Genomic DNA, 24,319 nt, shown 5'->3' on the forward strand with positions numbered 1-24,319 from the left:
CAGGTGGCACTGATGTTATGAATGATTGGTATTTAGTAGCTCTATTTACTTTGAAATGTATGGCTTTTCTTTTTTCACTTTTTGAAGTATACTACAAAGGATGCTTTGAGCAATGTCATACAAGAACCATTTTTGTAAAAGAGATGGAAATGTGAAGAACATTTTAAATTGGGAAATAACCTTTAGCATATTTTGCTGAGTTTGGGGTCTATAAAACTGATAGTTTAGTTAGAAACTCTTATAACTGGCAGTTATAAGAGTACTGCATGTGACTGTATTTGGGTCTATGTAAGGGGTTTACAAAAGGGAAAATGGTGCTTCTATGGCGTCACTCAAAGAACCCTTTGCAACATATTTATTTTTAAGAGAAGGTTTTGGCTACTGGAAACTGACTGATACACATCCTTCACAATCTTTATCCATTTTTATTAACAAAATAGCTCTCAAACATGCATTTTCATGAAATCCATAAAGACAGGGTTTCCAAAAAATGGAAATACGTGTATATTGCTGGATTCTCCAGCAAACAAAAACAACCAACCAAACAAAATTTGTTCTCTTACTTTTTTCTTTTCTTATTTAACTATACAGAGGAGAAAAATGTAGAAAAGGGTACCATGAAACAGGGTAAAGAATGATATCAAACAGACTGTCATTTTAGGCTGTATTCTGCGGTTCTCCAGGGAGACAATAACGAGTACACAGGCAGGCAGTAATGAGAGTGTACAGCGCCATCAGCTCTTGTGGTTACCCTGCTGGGAAGATGTGTTTGCCAAGCAATACATCAGGTACCACTTACACACAAACACACACACACAGAAAGAAAAATGAAAATGTAATTTTAGTAAGTTTATCCTGACCCAGGGTCAAAGCACACACACTCCCCCACTCACACTGGTAGTCACAGAGCGCTATCATCTAGTCCTCCTCTCCCTGGTGCTCTTGAACAAACAGCTGCTCCAGAAATGACCCTAACATTTCCATGCCCCTCCATCACCCCTCCAACACACACATAACCTTAACAATACACAGTTGAACCTCTTTAGCTGGAGTTTCTCCAGCAACATTTGGACATTTTCCATCGTTTTTTTGTTTTTTTCACATTCTTATTTCTCCCATAGTGCAAATGAACACAAACTAAGCCTTTAAGAAGGCCATGTTAAACCACTCTGACAGCACACAAGGAGCACAGTCCACTGAACACTAGGAAATAAACAAACTATCACGTAAACAAAAAATTAGGACACCACATTAAAACCTTTGTCTTTTTGAACATATTTAAACATTGGGACGTGAAATCTTCATTTGAGCAATATTGAGGGTTGGATGTAATATAACTAAACGTATCATACTGACTGTAGAAGTGAATGGTATCACCATGGTCAGATTCAAAGAGCTCTTTTAGGCCTTCAGAAAGAAGGTTGTAGATGCAGATACGTTTCTGAAGGAGGGTAAAAAGATCTCAGAACACTGTTCGCTAAATCACTTACAACTGAAACAACTGCCAACATGGCCAGGTTAGGCAATCCTAGCAAGTTCAGCCCATTAGCAGATTTAAATATGGGTAATTGGGTCTCCAATGATCCTAAAATGTCTTCACAGGACCTACAAGTGGCTCTTGCCACAGCTGATGTCACAGAGCAGCATCTACCATCAGGAAGGTTGAAGATGAAGGTTTTCATGGAGTGTCCTTCATTTTTTCACATGACTATATTTCTTATTGGATATCTACAGCTACATACAAAAAAAAGGCTTGCTTGCTTGCTGTTTTTTTGTGTTACAATTTGAAGGCAATGAAATAATAAAACCCTACAAAACAATCTGTCTGAACCATACGATATGGTCAACATCGGACTGAGTTCCACACATATAAAAAGTCCCGATAGAAAAGAAAGGACATAAATATTTGGAAAATCGCAAGTCTTCATCAAGTCTTGTCTGTATTAACAATTCTCCCAAATCCACAATCATCAGTAGAGAAAAGTATTGCTGAAATATAAAGGGTTTGTCTTCTCCTCCGTCTCTTGCGTGCCACAAACACAGGTAACAAACACACACTCAGGAGTTCTATGGCCTCTTTTCCGTGGACAGCAGGACTGCATAGCAGCACAACGTCTCCATGGCGACAAACAGTATTTGGTCTCCCACAGCGATTGCTTTGTTGCACCATAACGTCCAGAAAAGAACAGAAAGGCTGGAAAGAGCAAAATCATACACAAAGTGGAATGTGGCAGTAAGATACAAACAGACCCCCATAAGAAGTAATCCCCTCATGTGTGGGTGTGTGTACACTATATAGGCAAATGTTTGTGGACACCCATAATGGTTCTAATGAATGCATTCAGCTACTTAAAGTTGCTCCCACTGCTGATACAGATGTGCAAATATACACACACAGCTTGTCTAGTCCCTGTAAAGAAGTACCACCAATAGACTGGGACTCTTTGGAGCAGGTAAACATGAACCTATTGTCACCATCTCTAATACCAGGTGTGGACTAGATGGGTATAAAGCCCCCCAGCACCGAGCTGTAGAGCAGTGGGACTGTGTTCTCTGGAATGATGGTGGATCAAGGGATGAGGTGGGTTGGTACCAATACTTTTGGGATGACTTCACAAAAGCTCTTCTTGCTGAATGCAATAAAATCCTCACAGCAATGCTCCATCAAAATCTAGTATGAAGCTCAAATTCTACCCCTGAATTCGGAAGAAGCAACAAATGAGCAGGTGTCCCAATACTTTTGTCAGTATAATGTATGTAGGCATGCATACATTTCTAATCTTCTGTAGCAGTGACTCCAGAGCAGGGGTGTCCAACCCTTCTCTTTTGGGGGGCTATAGTGTGAGGTGTAAGGACTGGCAGGGGGCCAATAGGGGGGTAATTCCAGAACCAGGGCCTTATTAAGGCATTGTGGGGCCTTCTAGCACACCCCAATCAACTCATTTTCTGGAGATATTCAGCATGCAAAACATTTAACCCCAATAAACATCAGAACAAAGCAAACTGAAGTACTAGTTATTTTCAGTGGTTTTAAGGTTAAAGCTGAGAACAGCTTTTGTTCAGATTGCTTTCTGTTTTGATAGACTGAGATTTCAGCATTGATATGGAAATAAGCTTCAACTACAGTGTTCCTTTTTGTCAGTGTTAATATATATAAAAACGGAGACACAAGGTTTTTTGTGTGACAGCAATGATATGGGCTTTTATGAGTGGGACAGTTAGGGCAGCTTTCTGGCGTTGCAAATTGTGGTCCTTACTTTAGGCAGCCCTGCTCTAGAGTAACCAGATGTTCTAATCTCTGCAATCTTTGAGGAATTTCACACACTTACTAAAACAAAAACTACAAATACTGACTAAACTACTCAACCACTTCTTACCATGCTGTTAGCTTGCTCAACCGAACAGCTGTCTGGACTGAAATAGCTGCTTTAAACCAGAAGAGGGCAGTCTGAAACAAGGGTAATGGTAATGGTTCACTCACTGCACACTGCTATGGGTTTCTTTTTATGACAGATCACCTCAGACCTTTACTGGTCAGTAAACGACTAAAAGAGCTGATGTAGAAAAAGGACAGTAAGACCTGTTCTCATTTACAGAAAGAAAAAAGACCAAAGAGAGGCGACGTTACGGGCAAAATCGTGGCATTGTAAGATATGGCATTGTAATGCCCTTGTCACTGTTTAAAGTGAAGTGAGGAAGACGGCTGGTTTGGAATTGGAATGTGCCTTCATCACCCTTCGGAAGTGATGTCACAGCGTCTTGAACCGTTGTCACCAGAGTCTTGTGTTTTACAGTACATTTTAATGGACTACGGCTAAGATAAAGACAACCTGGTTAATTCACACAGTTAAGAGTTGCAAAGAACAGGAAGACCGGAGAAAAGATTGGGGAAACCAGAGATATTTGGGAGCTTCAGTCAAAAGTATACTTTCACACTTCAGGAATTTCTTGGATCTTAAGGCACGAAAGGTGCTTCAAAAACTCTGTATGCCGTCTCAGTGTCAGTGTTTATATCAATGCCCAAGATTTTGCAGAGAGCTTTTGTGTAGAATTTCCGACAGCGGATCCGTTGATAAAGATTACAACCAATAATAAACATAAGTGAGTAGTATAATAAGCTCAGGTAGAGGGTGTCACAATAATGTGAAGAGAAAGAGAATTCTGCTTCAGCAAGTGTTATAAATACAACACAAAAAGATAGCTGGAGCGCTGTGAGGCACCATATTACCTATATCCACCGCCTTCCAACAATAAGACCTGCATCTATGGTTGAAGGTGCTAAATTAAAACATTCACCCAAACATCCATATGTCTGCTCTTAGCGTTTTGTGAAGGGGAAGCCAAAATCATAACATCCTCACCCAGAGAATGGCTCAGGTGAATCTGACACATCAGGTGCTTGTGAGGCTTCTACTACTTTGGATATGTTGCCCCACAGTACTCAGATCTTTTTTTCTGCTGGGTTGGAAAGCTAGGTAGCTAACCTGTTGGAATGTTGGGTTAGCAGCTTACATCAGACTGCGCTCACTTTGAATTTGGTACAACCATAAACCATTTGATCCGAAATGACCGGGAATTCCACACAAAACTGGAGGAAACAAACTCCTGGAAGTGGGCGTGGCAAAATAAGGTGAATATGGATGAGTGTGCACCCTCGAAGTGTCAGATCCATACAGAAGGTTTGCCCTCTCCAGACTTGCTGCTGCTGCTAGTGCTCCCTGCGCTGCCTGCTTTGCCATGTTTAAGTCGTTGTTTGCGCTCTTTCTGAGGGGCAGGTGGGATGTTACTCTGTGGCTTATCGTCATTATTAGGGTTGTCATGCATGTCGTCATCATTATTATTGGCATGGTGTTGGAGGGTGTAAGCCTGAATGGCTGCCTCCAGTTGGATGACGTCCTTGTTGATTGGCGGTGGTCGGGCGTCTCCCGCAGAGGGGAAGTTGTCCTCGTTGGACCCGTACTGCTGCTGCTCTTCCTGCGCAATGTTTGCACGGTTCTGCTTGCACGCCATCTTGGCGTTGCTGAGGTCCGTGTAGGGCATGGACTCTGGCTTCACCACAATGTTATAACCTGGTGGTGCTGAAGGCGCATTCCAGGAGAAAGGGTAACCCACATAGTCTGCTTCCCTGACTGCGCCCCCAACATCGTCTGTGGTTTCTCCTTCGCTGAGTGCTGGCCCACCCACTCCAACAGACACGCCCCCAGGCCCAAGCAGCCCAAGCTGGTATTCATCCTCTCCTGCTGTGGCGTTGCGCTTGCGTAGGGCATCCTTGATGGCCCCGGCTCCCAGGTGGATCATCTCCCACACGTTGAGCAGCAGACAGAGGCAGCTGACACCGTACATGATGCGCAGGAAGATGGTCTTCTCTGTGGGCCGTGAAACAAAGCAGTCCACTTTGTGCGGGCAAGGCTGAACCGAGCACATGAAGATAGGCACCACCTGGAAGCCGTACAGCAGGTACTGCCCTGCAAGAAAACACGCTTCCAGAGTGGAACGAATCAGCAGCTGCAGGACATAGACCCGCATCAGTCCATCGTCACGGATGCGTCGTCGCCCATCATGCCGTTTCTTGGGCTTGGGGCGTGGAGGCACCAGCTCCCTCCGATTGTTGTCTATCTCAGGTACCTCGTATATCATGGGGTCATCTTCACGCTCCTCCTCTCCATCCTCGTGTCCTGGCCGGTGCTGCCGTGCCCCGAAGTACATCTTCCTTGGCCTCCGCTGTGTGTATCCGCCCCCTGCTTCGCTTTCTATTGGAGCTCCACCACCAGTCCCTCGAGCCTCCTCATTGTGGGAGATCTTATTGGCTGCGTAACCCATGTAGAGAAGCGAGGGCATGGAGGACAGGATGATCTGGAAGACCCAGAAGCGTACATGTGAGAGTGGGGCAAAGGCATCGTAGCAGACATTCTCGCATCCCGGCTGACCCGAGTTGCAAACAAACTTGCTCTGCTCATCGTAGTAGATGGACTCGCCGCCCACCACCGTTAGCACAATACGGAAGACAACCAGTGTGGTGAGCCAGAGTTTCCCCACCGGCGTGGAGTGGTTCTGGATCTCCTCCAGCAGACGCGTTAGGAAGCTCCAGCTCATGACGTCCGATGACAATGGGGCAGACAGTGTCCCAGACGGCACAGCTCACAGACTCTGAAGCAGGAAAAGAAAGACAGAGGGCATTTAATGTTAATGGATACGGTTTTGGCTATGAGTAGTTGCAGTATTTGGATCAAGCATTTGGATTCTGGTCATTATGGTCACATAACTTTACAAGTAAAAGTGACTCTGAGACAGAAGGCATTGCAAAATTTGTTAATTTCTGTAAAATTTCTGTAGTCACTTTACACCATAACAGAAACTCATAAAAGGACACCAGCCCTTAATGAAAAAAATGTCTGAAGGTGCTTCATACTGCGGCTTGCTGTCTAATCCCCAATCTTTCTCACCTCCTGGTCCTGCAGTCAGAAAATGACCAATTTTGCTCAAGCTTTATAGGTATGGGTAACACACATTGTGCACCTAGAGGCTGCAATATCTAACTGTACACCAGGAAGGTGCACCTACAAGGGAATAGTTAGAGTGGTCAGCAAGAGTATACAGTAGCATATTTCCTAGAAATTGCAGAAGTCCACATCATTCATTTCATGCTTTTTTTTTTATTTAAGCTACATTTCTTAAGAATAAAGTGAATTATTACATGACTAATAAAGATAAGGATATGAGGTCTTGATACGTTATAAGTCATAAACGTCATACATAAGTAATCCTAGTATATATGTATTCTAAAGTGATAATAAACAGCTATTTAAACAAGCTGTGTTAATCTGCTTTCGTGTAGTATTACACACATACTGTTAGATGGAGTCACCCAAAACACTTGCATGCACACACATTTACTAATAGTAATTATTAATAGTAATTATTACTAGGATAAGTAGTAGATTAGACCTCCTAGTCTACCTCTACAAAGGCAGGCTTTGCCAGTGATCTGTTCTGTGTGTGGGTGTTTTTTTTTTGTGTGTGTGTGTGTGTTATGTGGTTCCTCTGCACTCATTTTTCTGAGATGAATGTTTACATTTGGCCTCCCAATAAAACATTTAAGGAATTGATCGCTACAACCATAAAAGGGCAAGTCTGAGAATTGTCAGGCATGCAAGGACACTATATAAATGTGTGTTTGTATGTGTGTGTGTGTGAGAGAGAGAGAGAGAGAGAGAGAGAGAGTGAGTGATAGCAAAGTGTGAGAATTGTTATGTTTCTTCAATGTCCTTCCTGCCTCATAGTCAGAATTACCCTTTGTGTGTACTCACACTGCTAGGCCGAGCAGGCAGAGAGAAAAGCCTGGGGCTTTCCTACAGTCACCTGCCCAGGAGAGAGCCTTCAGTCTGGGCATGGTGCTGTCTCCTGCCCTTCTCTCTCCCACCAGCAGCCCCTGCTAGCCCTTCACCTCTAATCTGTGTCTGAGACTGGTTGCTGGGGCATTGAGGGTGAAGAAAGAAAGTCCCACCAAGCAAGAATGACTCACACACACACACACACACACACAAACACCTCCTTTACTTTTTTATCTCTCTTTTTCTTTCAAGGTTGAAATAACACTGACCCCCAAAGGGAAAAGGGGGCGTTTACATGGTAATGTTTTTGTGAACCTCTGGGCATTAAAACACCCACCCACACATACACCCTACATCTCACACACACACACACACACACACACACACATACTGTTACAGATGGTAAAATTGAAAATAAAAAAATTGTTTATCAGTCTTTAATACAGTCATGTACACTCTATGGACAAAAGTATTGGTAAGTATCTGCCAAAAGTATCTGCCCATTCATTGCTTCTACTGAATTTGAGGGTGTTTCTCCTGTCTCTACTGTATCTATTTTAACTATAAAATGGTGTATAAATATGTGACACTCTCTGTATTTGCTGTTTTTTTATTTGATGTAAATCTGCAGTTGCTCTTAATACTTAAATTTAACAGTCAAATTATAAATGGACCAAAAGAAATGCTCCAAAATGACTTGGAATAAAATCTTTCATTCAATGTTAAGAAGGTTTTTCCTTCTCCTGCAAAAAGTTGCCATTTTGGACCCACCCAGCATGTTTATGTGGGGCCTGTCTGGGTAGCCCAACTGGGAACCACAAAGTTTTGTCCTCATTTTCCACGTTGGTCCCACAAATAGATGCCCACCGAGGTCAACAATGGAACCAAGAGGAGTTAAACATGCGCCCAATTTGGGTTGTACATTGCATATGAGGCCTAGATGGGCCTGCTCAAAAGCTACGCATTTTTGATTTTGCCAAATTATCTGATTTCTTGACTCAACTGTGCAGTTCTTGATGCAGTGTTATGCAATCACCATCCAATACTGTGAATTAATAAGAAATTGCTGATGCTATTTAGTGATTGCCGCTTGGATTTGCTGTGTGCCTGCAGCACAAGGACACACACACACACTCACACACAGTTATCTCATCAGTTGTGCCCTCGCCCTGGGCAGTGGAGAATGGCAGACAGGGCACATGCTCAGCAGAATGTCCTTGCGCTCACATCAGTGCCAACCTGCTTTCATCTGTTGTCTTCGTCTCTCTCTCTCTCTCTCTCTCTCTCTCTCTCTCTCTCTCTCTCTGTTCTTCCAATGTTTCATGTGTCTCAATGAACAATGAGATTTCACTGACAACACCACAGGAAAGCTTGGAATCAGGGTTCAGAAGTTTGGGATCACTTTTTTTCATTTTCAGCAACATGCATGTACAGTACTGTGTAAATCTAAGGGGTCACTATTTATTTATTAAACGGCCATTAGAGCAACATTATGTAGCGTTTTTACCTCACAGTAACATCTTCAAAATCAGTGTGACGTTCCACTGACTTAATTAAAAGTGTAGCTTCTATCTCATTGGCACTCTGGGCTCAGCACCAGCTAGGCCACTATATAACTTTGGGCAAGGCCCTTAACCTTCTCTGCTCCCTGCCACTCCAGGTATGTGTGCTCACTAGTGTGTATATGTGTGTTCACTGCACGGATGGGTTAAAAAGTCCAAATTACATCTGTGTCCAACATCAATGGTAAATATGGGTGTCTGGACTGCAGTTCTGCTCAAACATCAGAATTTGAGACCCAACTACAACACGCACTGCTCTGGCAGTCATTAGGCAAACAAGAGGCCTGGGCATTAATTTATGCCTAATTTTAAGAGAGGCTGAGAACATGAATGCAAAACTGGCTGCTGGAAGTTAAATCAAACGGAGCAGGCAGTCTTTTCCAATACTACCCCTCATGTTTGGTAAAGTTAATGTTACTCAGAGACATATACTGTGTATTATACTTTATTCATGTACTTCCTACATAACCTGGCACAAAACACTATGACCCTCAAAGACTTAACATAGGAAAAAAGGCCACAAACACATCTAAATGTGCCAGAAGTGCTTCCTTTAAAAAGACTTTTAGTGGATGCTTTTTTGAGAAACGTAATTTGTGTAAAGACGTGTGAGAGTATTGAGAGATGTGAAGAGTACTGTTAAAGTCTAAAGAACCTCCTGATAATGTTCCTAGAAATGTTCTGGGAAGAACATCTACACTACATCTTAGCAACAATTGTTAAGATCTCAAAATAGACTGCTTTATGTAACAAAGGAAAGTAAGAAAAAATATGACAAAAGTATTGGGACACCTGCTCATTCATTGCTTCTTCTGAAATCAAGGGTGTTAAAAAAAAGAGTTAATCCTGCTTTTGTTGGAGTAACCATATCTACAGTCTTTAGAGAAGGCTTTCTGCTAGAATTTGAAACATTTCTGTGGGGATTTGATTGCATACATTGACAAGTATGTCATTGAGGTCAGGATGTTGGATGATCACCACCCCACCTCATCCCCAACTCCCCAACTCATCCCAAAAGTACTGGATCGTCATTCAGGAGAACACAGTTCCATTGCTCCATAACTCAGTGCTAGAGGGCTTTATACTCTTCTAGCCTACACCTGGCATTAGACATGGTGCCAATAGATTCATGCTTATCTGATCCAGAGAGTCATATTCTATTGGCAGTACTTCTCTACAGGGACTAGACAAGCTGTGCGCATGTGCATTTGTACATCTGTTTCAGCAATGGGTGCCACAAATTGGGTATTATGTAGGTATGTCTTGCATTGTATGAGAGTTGTATTACATCTTGATGCACCTTCAACTGACATGCCATGTGCTAATAAAAATAATCAAAGTCAATTAATCAATCGAGAAGTCTTCAACTGGTAAAGGACGTTCACTATATGTCTGTCACATGTTTTTGGACACCACTCCTAATGAATGCATTCAGCTACTTTGTATGTAGCTACTAGATGTGTAAACGCACAGTCAGATCTTGTCTAGTCCCTGTAGAGAAGCACCATCCAATACGTTTGAGATCCGGGGAGTTGGTTTGGGATGAGGTGGGGTGGTGATCATCCAACATCCTGACCTCACTAATGCAATGAAACACTCACAGCAATGCTCCAAAATCTTGTAGAACATGGACAGTAGAGACAGAGACACAATGAGCAGGCGTCTCAATACTTTTGTCCACATTTACATTTCTCTGTTTCAGACATGGTTCTTTAGGGAACCAAATGTGGTTCTTATGGCATCGCTCAACAAACCCTTTGTGGCACCAGTATCTGGAAAGGCTGACAAGACAGGCTGGTTGTGTTCATGTTTTCACTGTAAACGGTTTATTATATACTGGAACACTGCAGGGATTTGAGGTAAACCCTTAGAGCCCCAAGTCATTTCAGGGTGTATTTTGCTGGCTGTATATGTAAGCTCACAGTGGACTGTGACATTTCTGACAGTGTTGCATGTCATTGCAATCTGCACAGTCTAAACTAAACAGTAATTACACATTTTAGAAAACAGCATTTCTCATATTTTACAACAAAATATAAACAAACATCAATAAACCTGACCAAATCCAAGACTGAAATCTCTTGAAGCACAACAAGTGTCAACAGATCCTATGAAAGCCCAAAACATGTTTTTTCCAGATACAATCCATATGTATTAACAACGTCCTCATAGGAGCTTTTAAAGGAGCCTACAGGGGGCACCAGAAGCTGCGCTCCTCTGCTGCTGGATGTTCTGCAGGACTAGGTGGCTTTAAATAAGAATATATTGCTGTGTGAAACACAAAGACTTCATCAGCTTATCCAAGGAACTACCAAACAAACTAAATTTTAATGAGCCAATGCAGCCTAGTTTTACTTTCACTGTCAAAAATTAGCCATGATTTCTTTAGAAAGCATTCGGTGCTTGTCTTTTCTGCTTAAGCCTGAGGAATCTAAGGCATTACACCCAATCTTTCTCTGTGAAAAACACTCCACTTTTAGCAATGCTTTAAATAAAAGACATGTTCTAATGGGGTTAAACTCACAGTGAACATAAAATGAACTCTTCAAATCTCTGTAACTTTAGCAATAGATTTGCATTGTGACTGGTGCAGTGTAGGACGGAAGAAATTTGCTTTCAAATAAACACTGGTTTATTGAAAGCAAGACATCCCTATTTGAATAAATGGCACTTTTGCACACTTATGATTCATAATGGGAATCTGTCTCTTTTTCCAGGTCCAGGCATTTCCATATAGCTCAACATAGTGCTGAAAAAGGGTTCTTTGGCTATTTTTTAATGATAGTGGGAGGTTTTTCATAGAAATATTTGCAAAAGGTTTTTCACCAATGCGTAGAACCCCTTAATCAGGCGAAAACATCAGCATCTAAAGCATCCAAGTGGTTCCAATGGTTGAACCACTGCTCTGACTAAAGCAACCTTTAATAGAACCATTTTTTTAAGAGCACAGTGAAAAAATACACATTAGTCAGAGGTTTTCTATTTTTTAGATTAAAAGAAACATGGTTAAACTGTACATATGTTAATTTAAAAAGCTAAATGCATTTTAATTACTTTAAGTGCCAAAAAAATCTGTAAAAGCTATAATTTACTCATGCTAAACCTGAATCGTCAGCATTTTGTCAATAAGAGTAAAAGCAGAGTGCGAAAAAGACTGGAATAGAATGGAAAGAGCTTGGTGTTTTTAGCAGAATGGACTAAAAATAGAATTCCTGACCATTTAGGGGCAATCATGCAGCGCTAAGAATGAAAAAGAGAAAGGGGAAGGGGGATTTACTGTATGTGCTTTGTGTGTAAATGTGTGTGTGTATGTATGGGCTTCTACTTGACGCAACTGTATACTGTAGGAACGGACACAGTTTACACAAAGTAGCTGTAATAATAATATTTGAGATGAACACAGTTCATCACTTCAAATAAAGAACAAAGAATGAAGTACCTCAAAAAGACACTTAAAGCTCACACACACACACACACACACACACGCATACACACACACACGCCAAAAGGTGTACTCACACACACACTCGGGCGTCCCGACTGCCTCTCCTCTTTTGTGTCTGCCTCTCCACTCCCCTTCTCCTTTCATCTCTCTGCCCTCTTACTCTCTTTCTTCTTCTCCTAAAACCAGCTGGGAGAACATGCACTGACCTTCCAGCTAGCAAGCGGCCGGACACCCACATTCACACACACGATCTGACAACCATGTGGGACTGCAGGTCTGTGTGTGTGCAGTGGGGCGTGCGGGGGGTTTTGTATGTCCGCTCGTTTCCTCTCCTCCTCTCTCTCTATGGCACACGCGCTCACACACACTCACACAATAGACCCCTCTTACCCCTCATTGACCAAAATTAGGTCAGAGATGGGAGGGAGTTGTGTGTGTGGGGGGCTAATGCCCTCACAGATGGGGGGAAAGTGCAGGTGAAGAGGGGGTAAAATTAAAGTGAGGGTTCAAAGAAACCGTTGGTCTAGCTCTGCACTGGAGCTATGAGGCTAATGTAGCTAATAAGCTAATGGAATTTAATAATGTACATTCTGTTAGTTTAGGTTAATGGAATTTAGTACCCCACCGGTTAGCATTATGCCAAATCATCACATTTGTGCCGCAAAACGTCAAACAGGAGCCACAGCCATATTATTAAGTGGCATTGTACACATAAGCTTCCATGGTTTGCTAGCCATGTCAGCTGTGTAGCTCCAGTGCAAAACTAAAGAAGCCAATTGAGAAAAAAAAGTATTGGGACGCCCGCTTGTTTATTGTTTTTTCTTAAATCAAGTGTATTAAAAAGAGTTTGTCTTTTGTCCAGTGAAGGCTTTCTACTAGATTCTTGGAGCATTGCTGTATGGATTTGACTGCATGCAGAGACAAGAGTGCAAGTGAGGTCAGGACGTTGGATGATCAACACTCCACCCCACCCCACCTCATTCCCAACACCCCAGCCCATCCCAAAAGTAATGGATGGAGCAGCATTAATTTGACAGAACACAGTTCCACTGCTCCACAGCTCAATGCTGGGGGGCTTTATACCCCTCTGTTTGTGGAAGGGGGTGTCCACAAACATTTGGACATTTAATATACATTAAGGATAAGGGAAAAGCTGTGCAAATGTAATATTTTTACTGTCATAGAAGAACCATTTTTGGTTCCACTAATTAGCCATTCTGTAAAAGAGGTGTGTGTGTGTGTGTGAAGAACATTTTATAGGTTTAAATGAGTGTATTTAAAGGTTATTCAGTAATTTAAAGGTTCTTCACACTCACACTTCACCTTTTTTTGCAAAAATGGTTCTTTATAAGACCAAACAATTTTTTCTTTATAGAAGCAAATATGGTTCTTCTCTGGCACTGCTCAAGGAAACCTTTTATAGCACCATTTCTGAGAGTGTATCACTTTAAGGGGTTGACTGAAGGGGTGTCAGGGTGGGGGATGGGATAGATTAAAGGGAGACCAGGGGATCCCCTCTGCACCAACCCCTGCTACACACACACACACACACACACCAATATACAGTATGCATCTCCCTTGCTTCACCATATCGCTTTCTTTGTTGCCTCCCTCTCTTTCACACTCTCAGCTCAGAGGAAAAGCGTGTCTTAATATTTGGTTTTGTGTTCATCTTCCCATCTTTGGTCATGGTTGAAATTGGAGCTTGCGGCTATCTCTCTATACTCTTTATCTATTCACCAACCTCCTTTCTCTATGCCGTTCCCTCACGGTTTAGCATGAAGCCAGATTACAATCAGGGGATTTCACAGCTACACCCACAGACATTTAAAATCCAAATGGGTAAAATCTAATTAAAATGCAACATGCATTCCTTTTCCTATTGCATGAGGAACCATCCTTCATCCTCAAGTATGGTCAGTAAATGCCTTTCTTTAGTTTTAATCATCAGAAGTCTAGGTGTATTACATTATTGTTGCTGTAGATTTAAATTACATTACATAATCATTTAATACTGATTAAATATATAGTTAACTGTCCTTTAAAGGCAACATGATTCAGAAAGCATAGCTCATTCTTCTGTGCACTAAAGCTTCTTTGACAGTGTTGTTTGAGCGATGCCATCGAAAAAACATTTTTTTAATAGGGAAATACACTATATGTCCAAATGTTTGTGGACACCCCTTCTATTGAATACATTCAGCTATATTAAGTTGCACCCATTGCTGACATAGAGGTGCAAATGCACACACACGCATACACACAGCTCGTCTAGTAAAATAGGACTCTCTGGAGCAGATAAACATGAACCTATTGGCACCATGCCTAATGCCAGATGCCAAAAATGCCAGATGTGGGCTAGATGGATATAAAGCGGGGGCTTTATAGCATTGAGCTGTGGAGCAGTGGAGCTCTGGAGTGATGGTGCTCTATCCAGCACTACATCCAATACTTTTGGGATGAGTTGGGAAGTTGTTATTTTATGGAAGGCCACTGAAGTGGCCTTGAGGTGTCTTTACTCAGTACCTTCAGTCTGTCACATAAAGAAAACAGCTATGAAGCCTTGAATGATACCATGTTTCATTTGGAAATACAACAGTAATGAAGGACAATTAGGAAAATGCATTAAGGTTAAGGTTAATTAAGGTTAAGGTTAACCTAATTTAGTGTTTTTCACCTAACATGAATTTGCTCCACCAGGTGCTGAGGTGGCTGCCCACCGTTTCGGGAATGTGTTCCCACTGCCCTGTTCACGAGTGTGTGTGAGTGTTCAATGCAAAAGGCCTGGTTTAAAGTTTGGGTTGAAGTGGGTATGATTATTTCCTAATCAGAAAACAATATGTATGGTAGTTGTAGCCCCTCATACAGACGAATGCAGTTTAATAGATTGGTTACATATAACATGTTAAACCTATACCAGTCTGTGTTTCCTTCCTCTTACACTTTCTGCCGTCCAAAGTCTGTTTAAAGAAACTGTTAACAGTGTAACAGATAAAACCTGACAGGATTATATGGTGAAGATGAAGAATGTTCTGGGCGGAACTGCTCTGGAAAAACGGATGTTTAGGATAGAAGTGACCTTTCTATAAATTATCACCACTAATGTTAAGGTAAGACCCAGGGGTATCAGAAACTTTCCAGAAACCTTCAGACATTTAAACCTAAACTATATGAGAGTCCTAAAAGATTTAAAATAAGCTGTATGTGAAGTAGATCTGTAGACATTATCCTTTGGGCCAAGTCACATTAGTGACGTTTCCACCAGCCTTCTGAGCAAAGTACAGTGGGGAAAACTGAATGGCTTTCTGTTATGATGTAATTTCCTGCTAAAAGCTGTTTTTTAGTCTTGGCTTGTCGCCCAAAACAAGTACTTAAACTGTTTTCACCAGCCTTTATTTTGATAAATGATGCAAACTGTTGACCTTTAACCACAAATGTACTAATGTTTATCGAGACAAGACGGACAAGCTGAGTCAGCTGCTATATAGCTGGGACTTTTGTTCCCTCATGTCTCTCCTCAACTCAAGTGCCTGTTATTTGGTGATATTTACAACTGTTTGCATAATCAACCAGATGTCTAACTATTGTCTTCTAATAGTATTTACCCATCTTCTGTCCTGTGGTGTTCAACATTTGTCTTTTTTGCTTTTTTTCAGTTCTTTGACTTTTCCAGTGGGGATAACTGACTGTCTCATAACTATATATTCGTTAAAAACGCAGTGAAAATACCTAATATGTCTAGATTTGGCTTTAAAATGTACTGAGTGTTTATTTTCACCATGTGAAATATGTCTCCATGTCCTGAGGCAGAGAGTGCAGTACTTGTCTAAAATGATTGTGGTCTTAAAAGCATCATTTTTTAAGTGAAGTTTGATTCAGTTTGGGTAATGGCACAATCTGACTGAAGTGCTGTGCATGCTGCAGGCTTTGCTTTTCATACCAGAGTGATTATTACCCCTGGGCCTCAAAATAAAAACTAAATATATAAAAAAGCGTAAAGACAGATGGAGACCGAGCCGAAGGGAGGGAAGCTAAGGTAGCTAAAGGGGGAGGTAGAGGCTGAAAGAACAAGATAAAAGAAGGTAGAGTGAAAACGTAAAGGATGGCAGAGAAAATGATGGGCTATATCATATTCTATACTATCTGACCAGTCCTGTAATTGTGTGTGAGTGTGAAGAACATTAAAGGTTTTTCCTAGAACCATACATACAGCCCAAGAAAGGGAGCTGGTAGTCTAGTGATAAGAGATGTAGGCCAGCAACTAGAGGGCCTGTTTACACCTGGCATTAACATGCGTTTTGTAACCGGACAATATCTGGATCTACTTTTTATACTTCTTGTTCTGTCTACATTAGTCATTGTCATTGCGTCTCCAGTGTGACCAGATTAGATCCGGTTTTACTTTCCCATGTAAAAACTTCACTTCCGTTTTACTTTCAGAACGTTGCGGGTTTTACAACATGGTGGAACAGTAGATGATTCTCAAATTCCCATAACAATTCAGAAAATCTGACAGTAAATCACAAAATGCCACAAGCATGAGCATACACGTACACACACACACACACAAGGCGAGAGAGAGAGAGAGAGAGAGAAAGAACAAGAAGGATAAAGAACCCAAGATCCCCAGTAATTGTTATTTGCATTAGCAATTTTGTACAGCCGTATTTCTGCTTGTCTGACGTATCCGTCTCTGATCTGATCGCAATCTGCATCTTTTCATGTGGACAAGAGAAATCCGAGCATGATCCAATCACCAAAACACATGTTAAGCCAAATGTGAACAGGCTCAGAAGGATGTGGTGTCCAATCCCACCACTGACTCGATATTCCTTGTTGTGCCCTTGGTGAAAACATTGCTTGGGTCTTCTTTCTTGGAACTGTCCTCTGCTTTTGAGGTAGTTGTTTGGATTGTAGTACTTTTAGCTAGATTCTGCTAGTGGTATGGTATTGCCTGATGCTCTGTTTCTCAATCTAGTTTTGCTTGTTCCTAATTAGTAAAACCAAGGTGTCATGGTTTTGAGTTGCACTAAAAAATGGTCCAGCTCCTCCCTACCTGATGGCAACTGTCAAAACCTGATCCGTACCTGGAGCCCTTTGTGGTTCAAGTACGGCTCAGCTTGTTCCAGCACCTTTCAGGATGCATAAAAGACAAGCATCCAGAATATTCTCTGTCCTGGCACTGAGGTGGTGGAACAAACATCACCTGAAGACCCACTTCTAATATATATTAAAGCTTTATCGCATGTGCACTTGCCTTGTCCACAGGTTTTGCATGGTTTAGTAATCTCTACATTCAGGAATTGTGTATTGCCTGCAAATGGTTGGACTAGGGTTATTGAGTGGCAGTATCAGAGATTTGGGGTCTACTGACACATTGACATTGAGAGCGAGAGAGAGAGAGAGAGACAGAGAGGTGATCGCAGTGTCATTAACGAAACAGTTTAGTTTCTAACTGAGGATTTATTTGGCGAGGGAGCATCTGCTAAACTTACGCAATGACAAGAGTGTTAAGGGGCATAGCAATGCCATATGGGAGTTTTCTGAAGTTACACATGCACAAACATACACACAAACACACACATACACACATGCTCACACAAACGCCTGCACACACATGCTCTGCTTCATAAACTGCTATTTTATATTTATCACATTAACCCCCTCAGGAGAATCTGACAGCATTCAGTGCCCAGTAGCTCGCCTAGCGTCAACCTGGAAATAGCCAAGTGACCTACAACTTTAATCAACCCAACCGTGTAACATCTGTTAACATCTGTAATTGGCATGTCCACACATCACATTCTCATACACTGCCTGATATAGGAGGTTCTATGCTGCTAAAGTTATTACTAATTCTAATAATTAAGCTGCCGGTCTGTGTTCTTTAGGCACTGATGATACCTACAGTTCTGATACCATCAGTGCTTTCCCTTCTTTCTCTTTTCCTTTATTTTTTGTCATTTTGTCACTAGTTCACTGCCTTTGTTCTAAATTTCAGTTTTCTTAAAGTTGTAGGGCTACAGGGGTATTGTCCCCAACAGGTTAAGGTGTTGTTTGCCATGTCCCATTAACCATTTAAAGTTCAGAGTTAGAGTTGCTATAGTTATTTTGCTATACTATTTCAATGTTATTATATAACTTATTATGTAACTTCATGTGTAACTCTATGTATGTGTATGTGGCACTCATTGTATCCAGGACCTGTGCAATACATTCTGAAAATACTGTGATACAGAATTGGATCAGTATCACCCAGACATACAGTTGTGGTCATACACTCATCATTAATCAGACATTAATCATGCCAATATTAGACTTTCTGTAATTTCTAGGAATGTTCTTTTTCTGGTCAAGTACTGATAATATCCACAGTATTCTCCAAAAAGCCGGTTGTGATTGTAGCCATATCATTAACATCACCTGCCTAATATTGTGTATGTCTTCCTTGTGCCGCCACCACAGATCTGACTCCACAAGACCTCTAAATGCATCCTGTGGCATCTAGCAACCAGGACGTTGGCAGCGGTTCCTTCCTACATTCTCCTACATTAAACATTAAAGGACAGAAGGATTTGTAATGATTGTAAATGTTATGAAATTTTATTCCAAGTAACTCTGGGCCTTGATAAATTGTTTTTGAGATTGTATGACGAATATATAACATCTCCCTGGTCCTCTGTGGCTGGCCAAAATGAGCTACTTACACTTAAACTTTCTCATTTCAATCTGAACAAAACTCTGCTTTTCCGCTTTATGTCAGCCCTCGTCGAAGATCACTCTCACTTTATAACAGCGTCTGAAAACCACATCAAGATAAGATCTTTTAGCCGTCAGTCAAATTTCTACCACAGCTCTCCAGATCTAAAACATCAAAGTTAGATTTTATAATGAATTGCCAGTGATCCTCAGTGCCCACAGTGCTTATTATGCTCTGCTATAAGCTCAGTACATCTGCAGCCAAATACACTATATGTCCAAATGTTTGTGGACACCCCTTCTAATAAATGCATTAGCACACACACAGCTTGTCTATTCCCTGTAGAGAAATAGAATAGAATAATAGAATGCCAATAGAATAGGACTCTCTGGAGCAGATCAACATAAACCTACTGGCACTATGCCTAACGCCATACGTGGGCTAGAGGGGTAAAAAAGCCCCCAACATTGAGCTGTGGAGAAGTGGAACTGTGCAACTCTCTGCAATGATGCATGGTGCTTCATCCAATACTTTTTAGATGAGTTTGGGAGTTGGGGATGAGATGGACGGGGATCATCCAACATCCTGACCTCACTAAGACTTTTCTGGCTGAATACAATCAAATCCTTACAGCAATGGTTCAAAATCTAGTCTTATCAGGACAGTAGAGACAGTTACTCCAAAAAAGCAGGATAAACACTTTTTAATACCCTTGATTTTGTTGTGTTGTAGATATCACACGTGACGTGGCTCAGCCAATCAGATCTGTGCATTATGACGAGCACTGCAACTCGAGTCTGTGACAGACATAAAGGGGAGAGATGAGAGACAGCGGTCAGAGAAGAAAGAAGAAATTTTAGTCAAGCTCCATCCACGGCAGTTATTAAAAACATTGATGTTAAGTGACACTATCAGACGAGTTACTATTAAGCCTTTTATATAAAGATGCACATTTTTTCAAAAGAATTCTGTTGTTTTTTCTTTCTCTTAAAATATGTTTAATTTATTTTGAGTATTTGTTATTGATAATTCGTCCAGTTCGGTGTGAAAACTGATGCTGAATATTGTTAAAATAAATGTCATTTGATTTGACAGTCAGTTGTTGACTATGTTCTCTTTACTGGCTTCCTGTAGCTGCCCTCATCAGATTCAAAACCCTGACTCTGGCCTACAAAGCCAAGAACGGACCAGCCCCTCCATACTTGATGGCAATGGTCAAAAGCCGATCCGCCCCTAGAGCCCTTCGAGCTTCAAGTACAGCTCGGCTCGACCCGCCATCCCTCTAAATCCATGGAACACAAGCGTCCAGGCTCTTTTCTGTCCTGCACTGAAGTGGTGGAACGAGCTTCCCCTGGGTGTCTGAACGGCAGAGTCGCTCGCTGTCTTCAAACGCAGACTGAAGACCCACCTCTTCAGAGAATACATGTAATCACAGACTAAAAACATCAGTAGCGACAGTTTCTTATAAACTAATCTCCCGTACTGTTACATCTTAAACATTAAACTAGTCTAATTACACTGAAATGTGCAGCTGATCAGCGACATTACTACCACAACTCAATAGTGAAGCGAAGGCGCTGCTTTTCTAAACAAGCGTGATGATGTTCTACAATGTACAGATGAATTAGGAAAATACTGCATTAAAACATGGCCTGCAGAGATGTCACTGTTAAACACGGACACTGCCGAAACTAAGCACAGGGGGTAACGGTGGGTTTAAAATGGAGAAGACAGGCTAAACCTTGCCTCACACACAGACACACACACACATACATACACAGGCGTGCACTCATCAAAGCATGCACAAATTGAAAATGGCCTGAGGGAAGAGAGAAGACTCAGCACTGCCCCCCAATGCACACTCACACTTATACTCACACACACACACACACACACACACACAAATAAAGGCCTGCTTGCCAAGCCTATTATCTGAGATCACACACACACACACATGCACACACAAACATGCACAAACACACACAGCTTAGTCACAGCTTAGCACATATACTGCCCACATTGTAAAAATGTGTGTGTTTTATGTGCCTGTTTAGAGCGGGGGGAGGAAGGGATGAAAGGTGGGGGTTTACTTCATTTATTTCATCATTCATCCATCCAGCCATTCATCCATTCATCTCCATGGAACTGGAAAGCAGCATCCTCTGCCTCCACCCTATCCTTTTTTCTACTAAATCAAAAACACAGAGGAGATTGATACTGTATTATGATGTGCATGGTCATATCAGAATATTATGACCACCTACCTAACAGCTGGAATAACCATTCTTGACCTGGATAACACTAGCGAGATGTCGTAGCATAGATTGTATTAGGTGACTGAAGGTGTTAAGCATAGTTAACTGGTCCACTGTGGCACGTCAATTGCTCTGTACCACTCACTGGGAGTAGTCAAATCGTGGGGCACCAGTTATGCTGTTGGGAGACACTCAATGTGCAAGAAGTCCATTCTTGGTGCACTTCCACTACGATGGCTCTAGAACACCCCACAAAGTTGGTGGTTTACGAGACATTACCACCCTTTGCCCACTATTCTAGTATTATGCCCTTTTGGACATCAGTCAAATAGCGTCCTTTGCCCACGGCAATTGTTTTGCACTCTGTTACAACTGACTGGTGTGCTTGTTTATTTTAAGCATGTGGCAAATCCTGTCATGTATCTGTGACGTTATGGGCTGAGTTCACCCCTACCCAGGGATAGTCATTATATTCTGATATGACTATGACAGTGGGCGAAGGGTGGTAGCATTGCAAAAATCGCTAACTTAGTGGCATGTTCTAGAGCCACTGTAGTGTGTAGGTACACCATGAAGGTGTATCGAGAATGGACATCTCGCACATGTGTCTTTTGTCCCCCAACCTTGGCATTATTAAGTCTATGTTTCTGTATATATGTATATAAAACGCTTTGCTGTTAGATGTCGCAAAGTGTGCCAGGATAACGGTGCACTCTGCAGGTGGTGATGAGGACAACCCCCACACCCCAACTCTGTGACAACCCCTGCAAGATGCCTCCCTGAGCAGCTGCCCATGTCGCTCATACTGAAATCTGGCACCGTAGCAGGTCATACTGAACAGAAGGTAGGTTGTGAGTGCAGGAATCAGTCGTTACCTCCATTAGACTCAGTTGAGTACCCTCCATTCTTCTACCCATCTAGATTCTGATGCTGACGCTGAGAGTAAACCAACAACAGTCAGGGACATTCATTTAAAGCACTCATGTACAGTACGCCTATGCAAGCATGCAAGCACAGGCTAGCAAATGCATGTACATGCTCTGAAATTGGGGTTGCTAATGAGGGTTTAACAAATATCTAGCAGTGGTTGTGCTGCTAATAGGCTGAGGAATTAAATAAGGCCCCAGGACACAAATCTCTCTCTCTCGCTCGCTCTCTGAATAGGCTTACTGTATTGATTGGAGCAATTTGTAAATCTCTAGCCTTCCTTTGTCTGGCGTTATGGGCCAAGCACTGAACGCACCTCCACTATAATACTCCTTTGTTTATTTTTTATAGCAAGCCAGAGCAATCACAAATGAGAGCAACAACCTCATGCTTGTGTGCTTTTTTCATTCACTAATTAAACAATTAATTCCTGATTAATTTTCTAAAAGCTGGTTTACCAAAACACAGAGCTGAACATCCTTGCAGGCATAAGAGGTGATGCCAAAATGTGCCTGGGCCCCAACATTGCTATTTCCTCTCTTCTGTGCCTACAGCTATTAGCAAAGTGTGTTCACTGAGCCGAACAGTTACAGAAACAAACAGCATTTTACTTATAATACATAATTGACCATTAATTCCCCCATTAAAACACACCCAGTAAAGCGTTTGCTTTCTGGTCATTTAGGACATTTTCAATGGGAAAACTTCCTTAAACACAACAATGCCAAGCAAAGATCCATCTAAATGGCCCTGCATTCAGTGCAGAGAGTAACTGATGAGCTACAGGGAAAAGATTATGTAGATCTATATTGTTAATTTACACTCAGATAATTAAGAAATAAACATATTTACACATTAGTAAATAACCACAGTTAGTACATAGTGTAATCAGTCCTCTCCTCCCTCCCTCTTTCCTTCTCATATCTCTTCTGGGAGGGAGGGGAGACAAAGAGAGAGAGGGAGAGAGAGAGTTGGTGAAGGCAAATTGAGAGAGAAATGAACTCAGAGGAACTATGAACTTGCCTCCCCTCTTTTCAGTCCTCCTCTTAACTCGTGTACGCATATTTAACTTGCCATCTCCATCTCTATTTTCCTTTCATTTTTTAGGTTTTATTTTTCTCATAAAGGTTTTGTTTTATGGCCTCTGTGTAGGCCACTGTCATGCTTGTCATGACACAATAACAGCTAATGGTATAGCTGGCTACGTCTCATTAACCATTCGAAGTTTAGAGCTGCTTTAGTTATTTTTCTATTATATTTGAATGTGATTATGTAATTATATTTTGGTATCCTGGGGCTGATAATTGGCAGCAGTGTATACATTTTACTAGGTGTTTTATATTGGTTTGAAAGAACAGTTTAATATACATAAAGAAAATATTAAAAGCAAGGTTTTATTCTGCTTTGTCTGGTTTACATCATGGCATAAGGCTCCCTTTGGAAAACAACAAGTTATATCATTTTCTAAAATATTGATATATAGCATATGGAAGCAGAACTCGGAAAGAATTGGGACTATAACTGTTAAGATTAACTTAAATGTACCATAGAATAGGTGCCATAGAGTGGTTGTTAACTTGGATTTGAAGATGGAGTGAGAGGAAGACAAGTGAACAGAAGAAGGCAAGGAGTTCCAAAGGGTGCATGCAGCACCAGTAGAAGACCTGCCACCCTAAGAGGAAAGTCTGAACTTAGGAACAGCCAGACCAGAATCAGAGGACATTAGCTTGAGCGTAGGAGCAAAAGGTCTCTGACTTTGGTAGGGCAAAAAAAAAAAAAAAAAAATGCCCAGACACAGTTCAGACAGTTCAACACCCATATACAACCTATGTTTTGGCTCTAGAAGGAAACAAGCTGCTCATGTTATGGTGAGCTCAGAAATAATAATTAGCTCATGAATGTAATTTTGAATTGTACTTATTTTTGTAAACATTCCTGCCAGTATTTGTCTTACTGGAAAGTCCTGCTAGCTAAAGGACCTCATCTAAAATGCTGCTAGGCTAGGGTTAGCTTTTAGCCTAGCACAGATGAACAACCAGCAGTTTCTGTTCCTCATGCAGCACTTGACATGCACTTTTCCTTGGCTACTAAAATCATGC

At 41.5% G+C, this 24,319-nt stretch overlaps 1 protein-coding gene across 2 annotated transcripts in view; it reads right to left on the minus strand.

Moving 5' to 3' along the window:
* Positions 1–405: 405 nt before the first annotated feature.
* Positions 406–24,319, minus strand: part of gjc1 (gap junction protein gamma 1) — a 35,907-nt gene continuing 11,993 nt past the window's right edge. The window contains exon 2 of one of the 2 annotated variants that reach the window (XM_072692919.1): positions 406–6,147. In XM_072692919.1, the coding sequence (XP_072549020.1) occupies positions 4,663–6,093 (1,431 nt within the window). In that variant the 5' untranslated portion in view covers positions 6,094–6,147 and the 3' untranslated portion in view covers positions 406–4,662. Of the gene's footprint in view, positions 6,148–19,749; positions 19,836–24,319 lie in introns of those variants that run through there. The other variant, XR_011980670.1, reaches the window with a different exon arrangement.

Source organism: Salminus brasiliensis, chromosome 12, assembly GCF_030463535.1.
Source record: "Salminus brasiliensis chromosome 12, fSalBra1.hap2, whole genome shotgun sequence".
Lineage (NCBI taxonomy): Eukaryota > Metazoa > Chordata > Actinopteri > Characiformes > Bryconidae > Salminus > Salminus brasiliensis.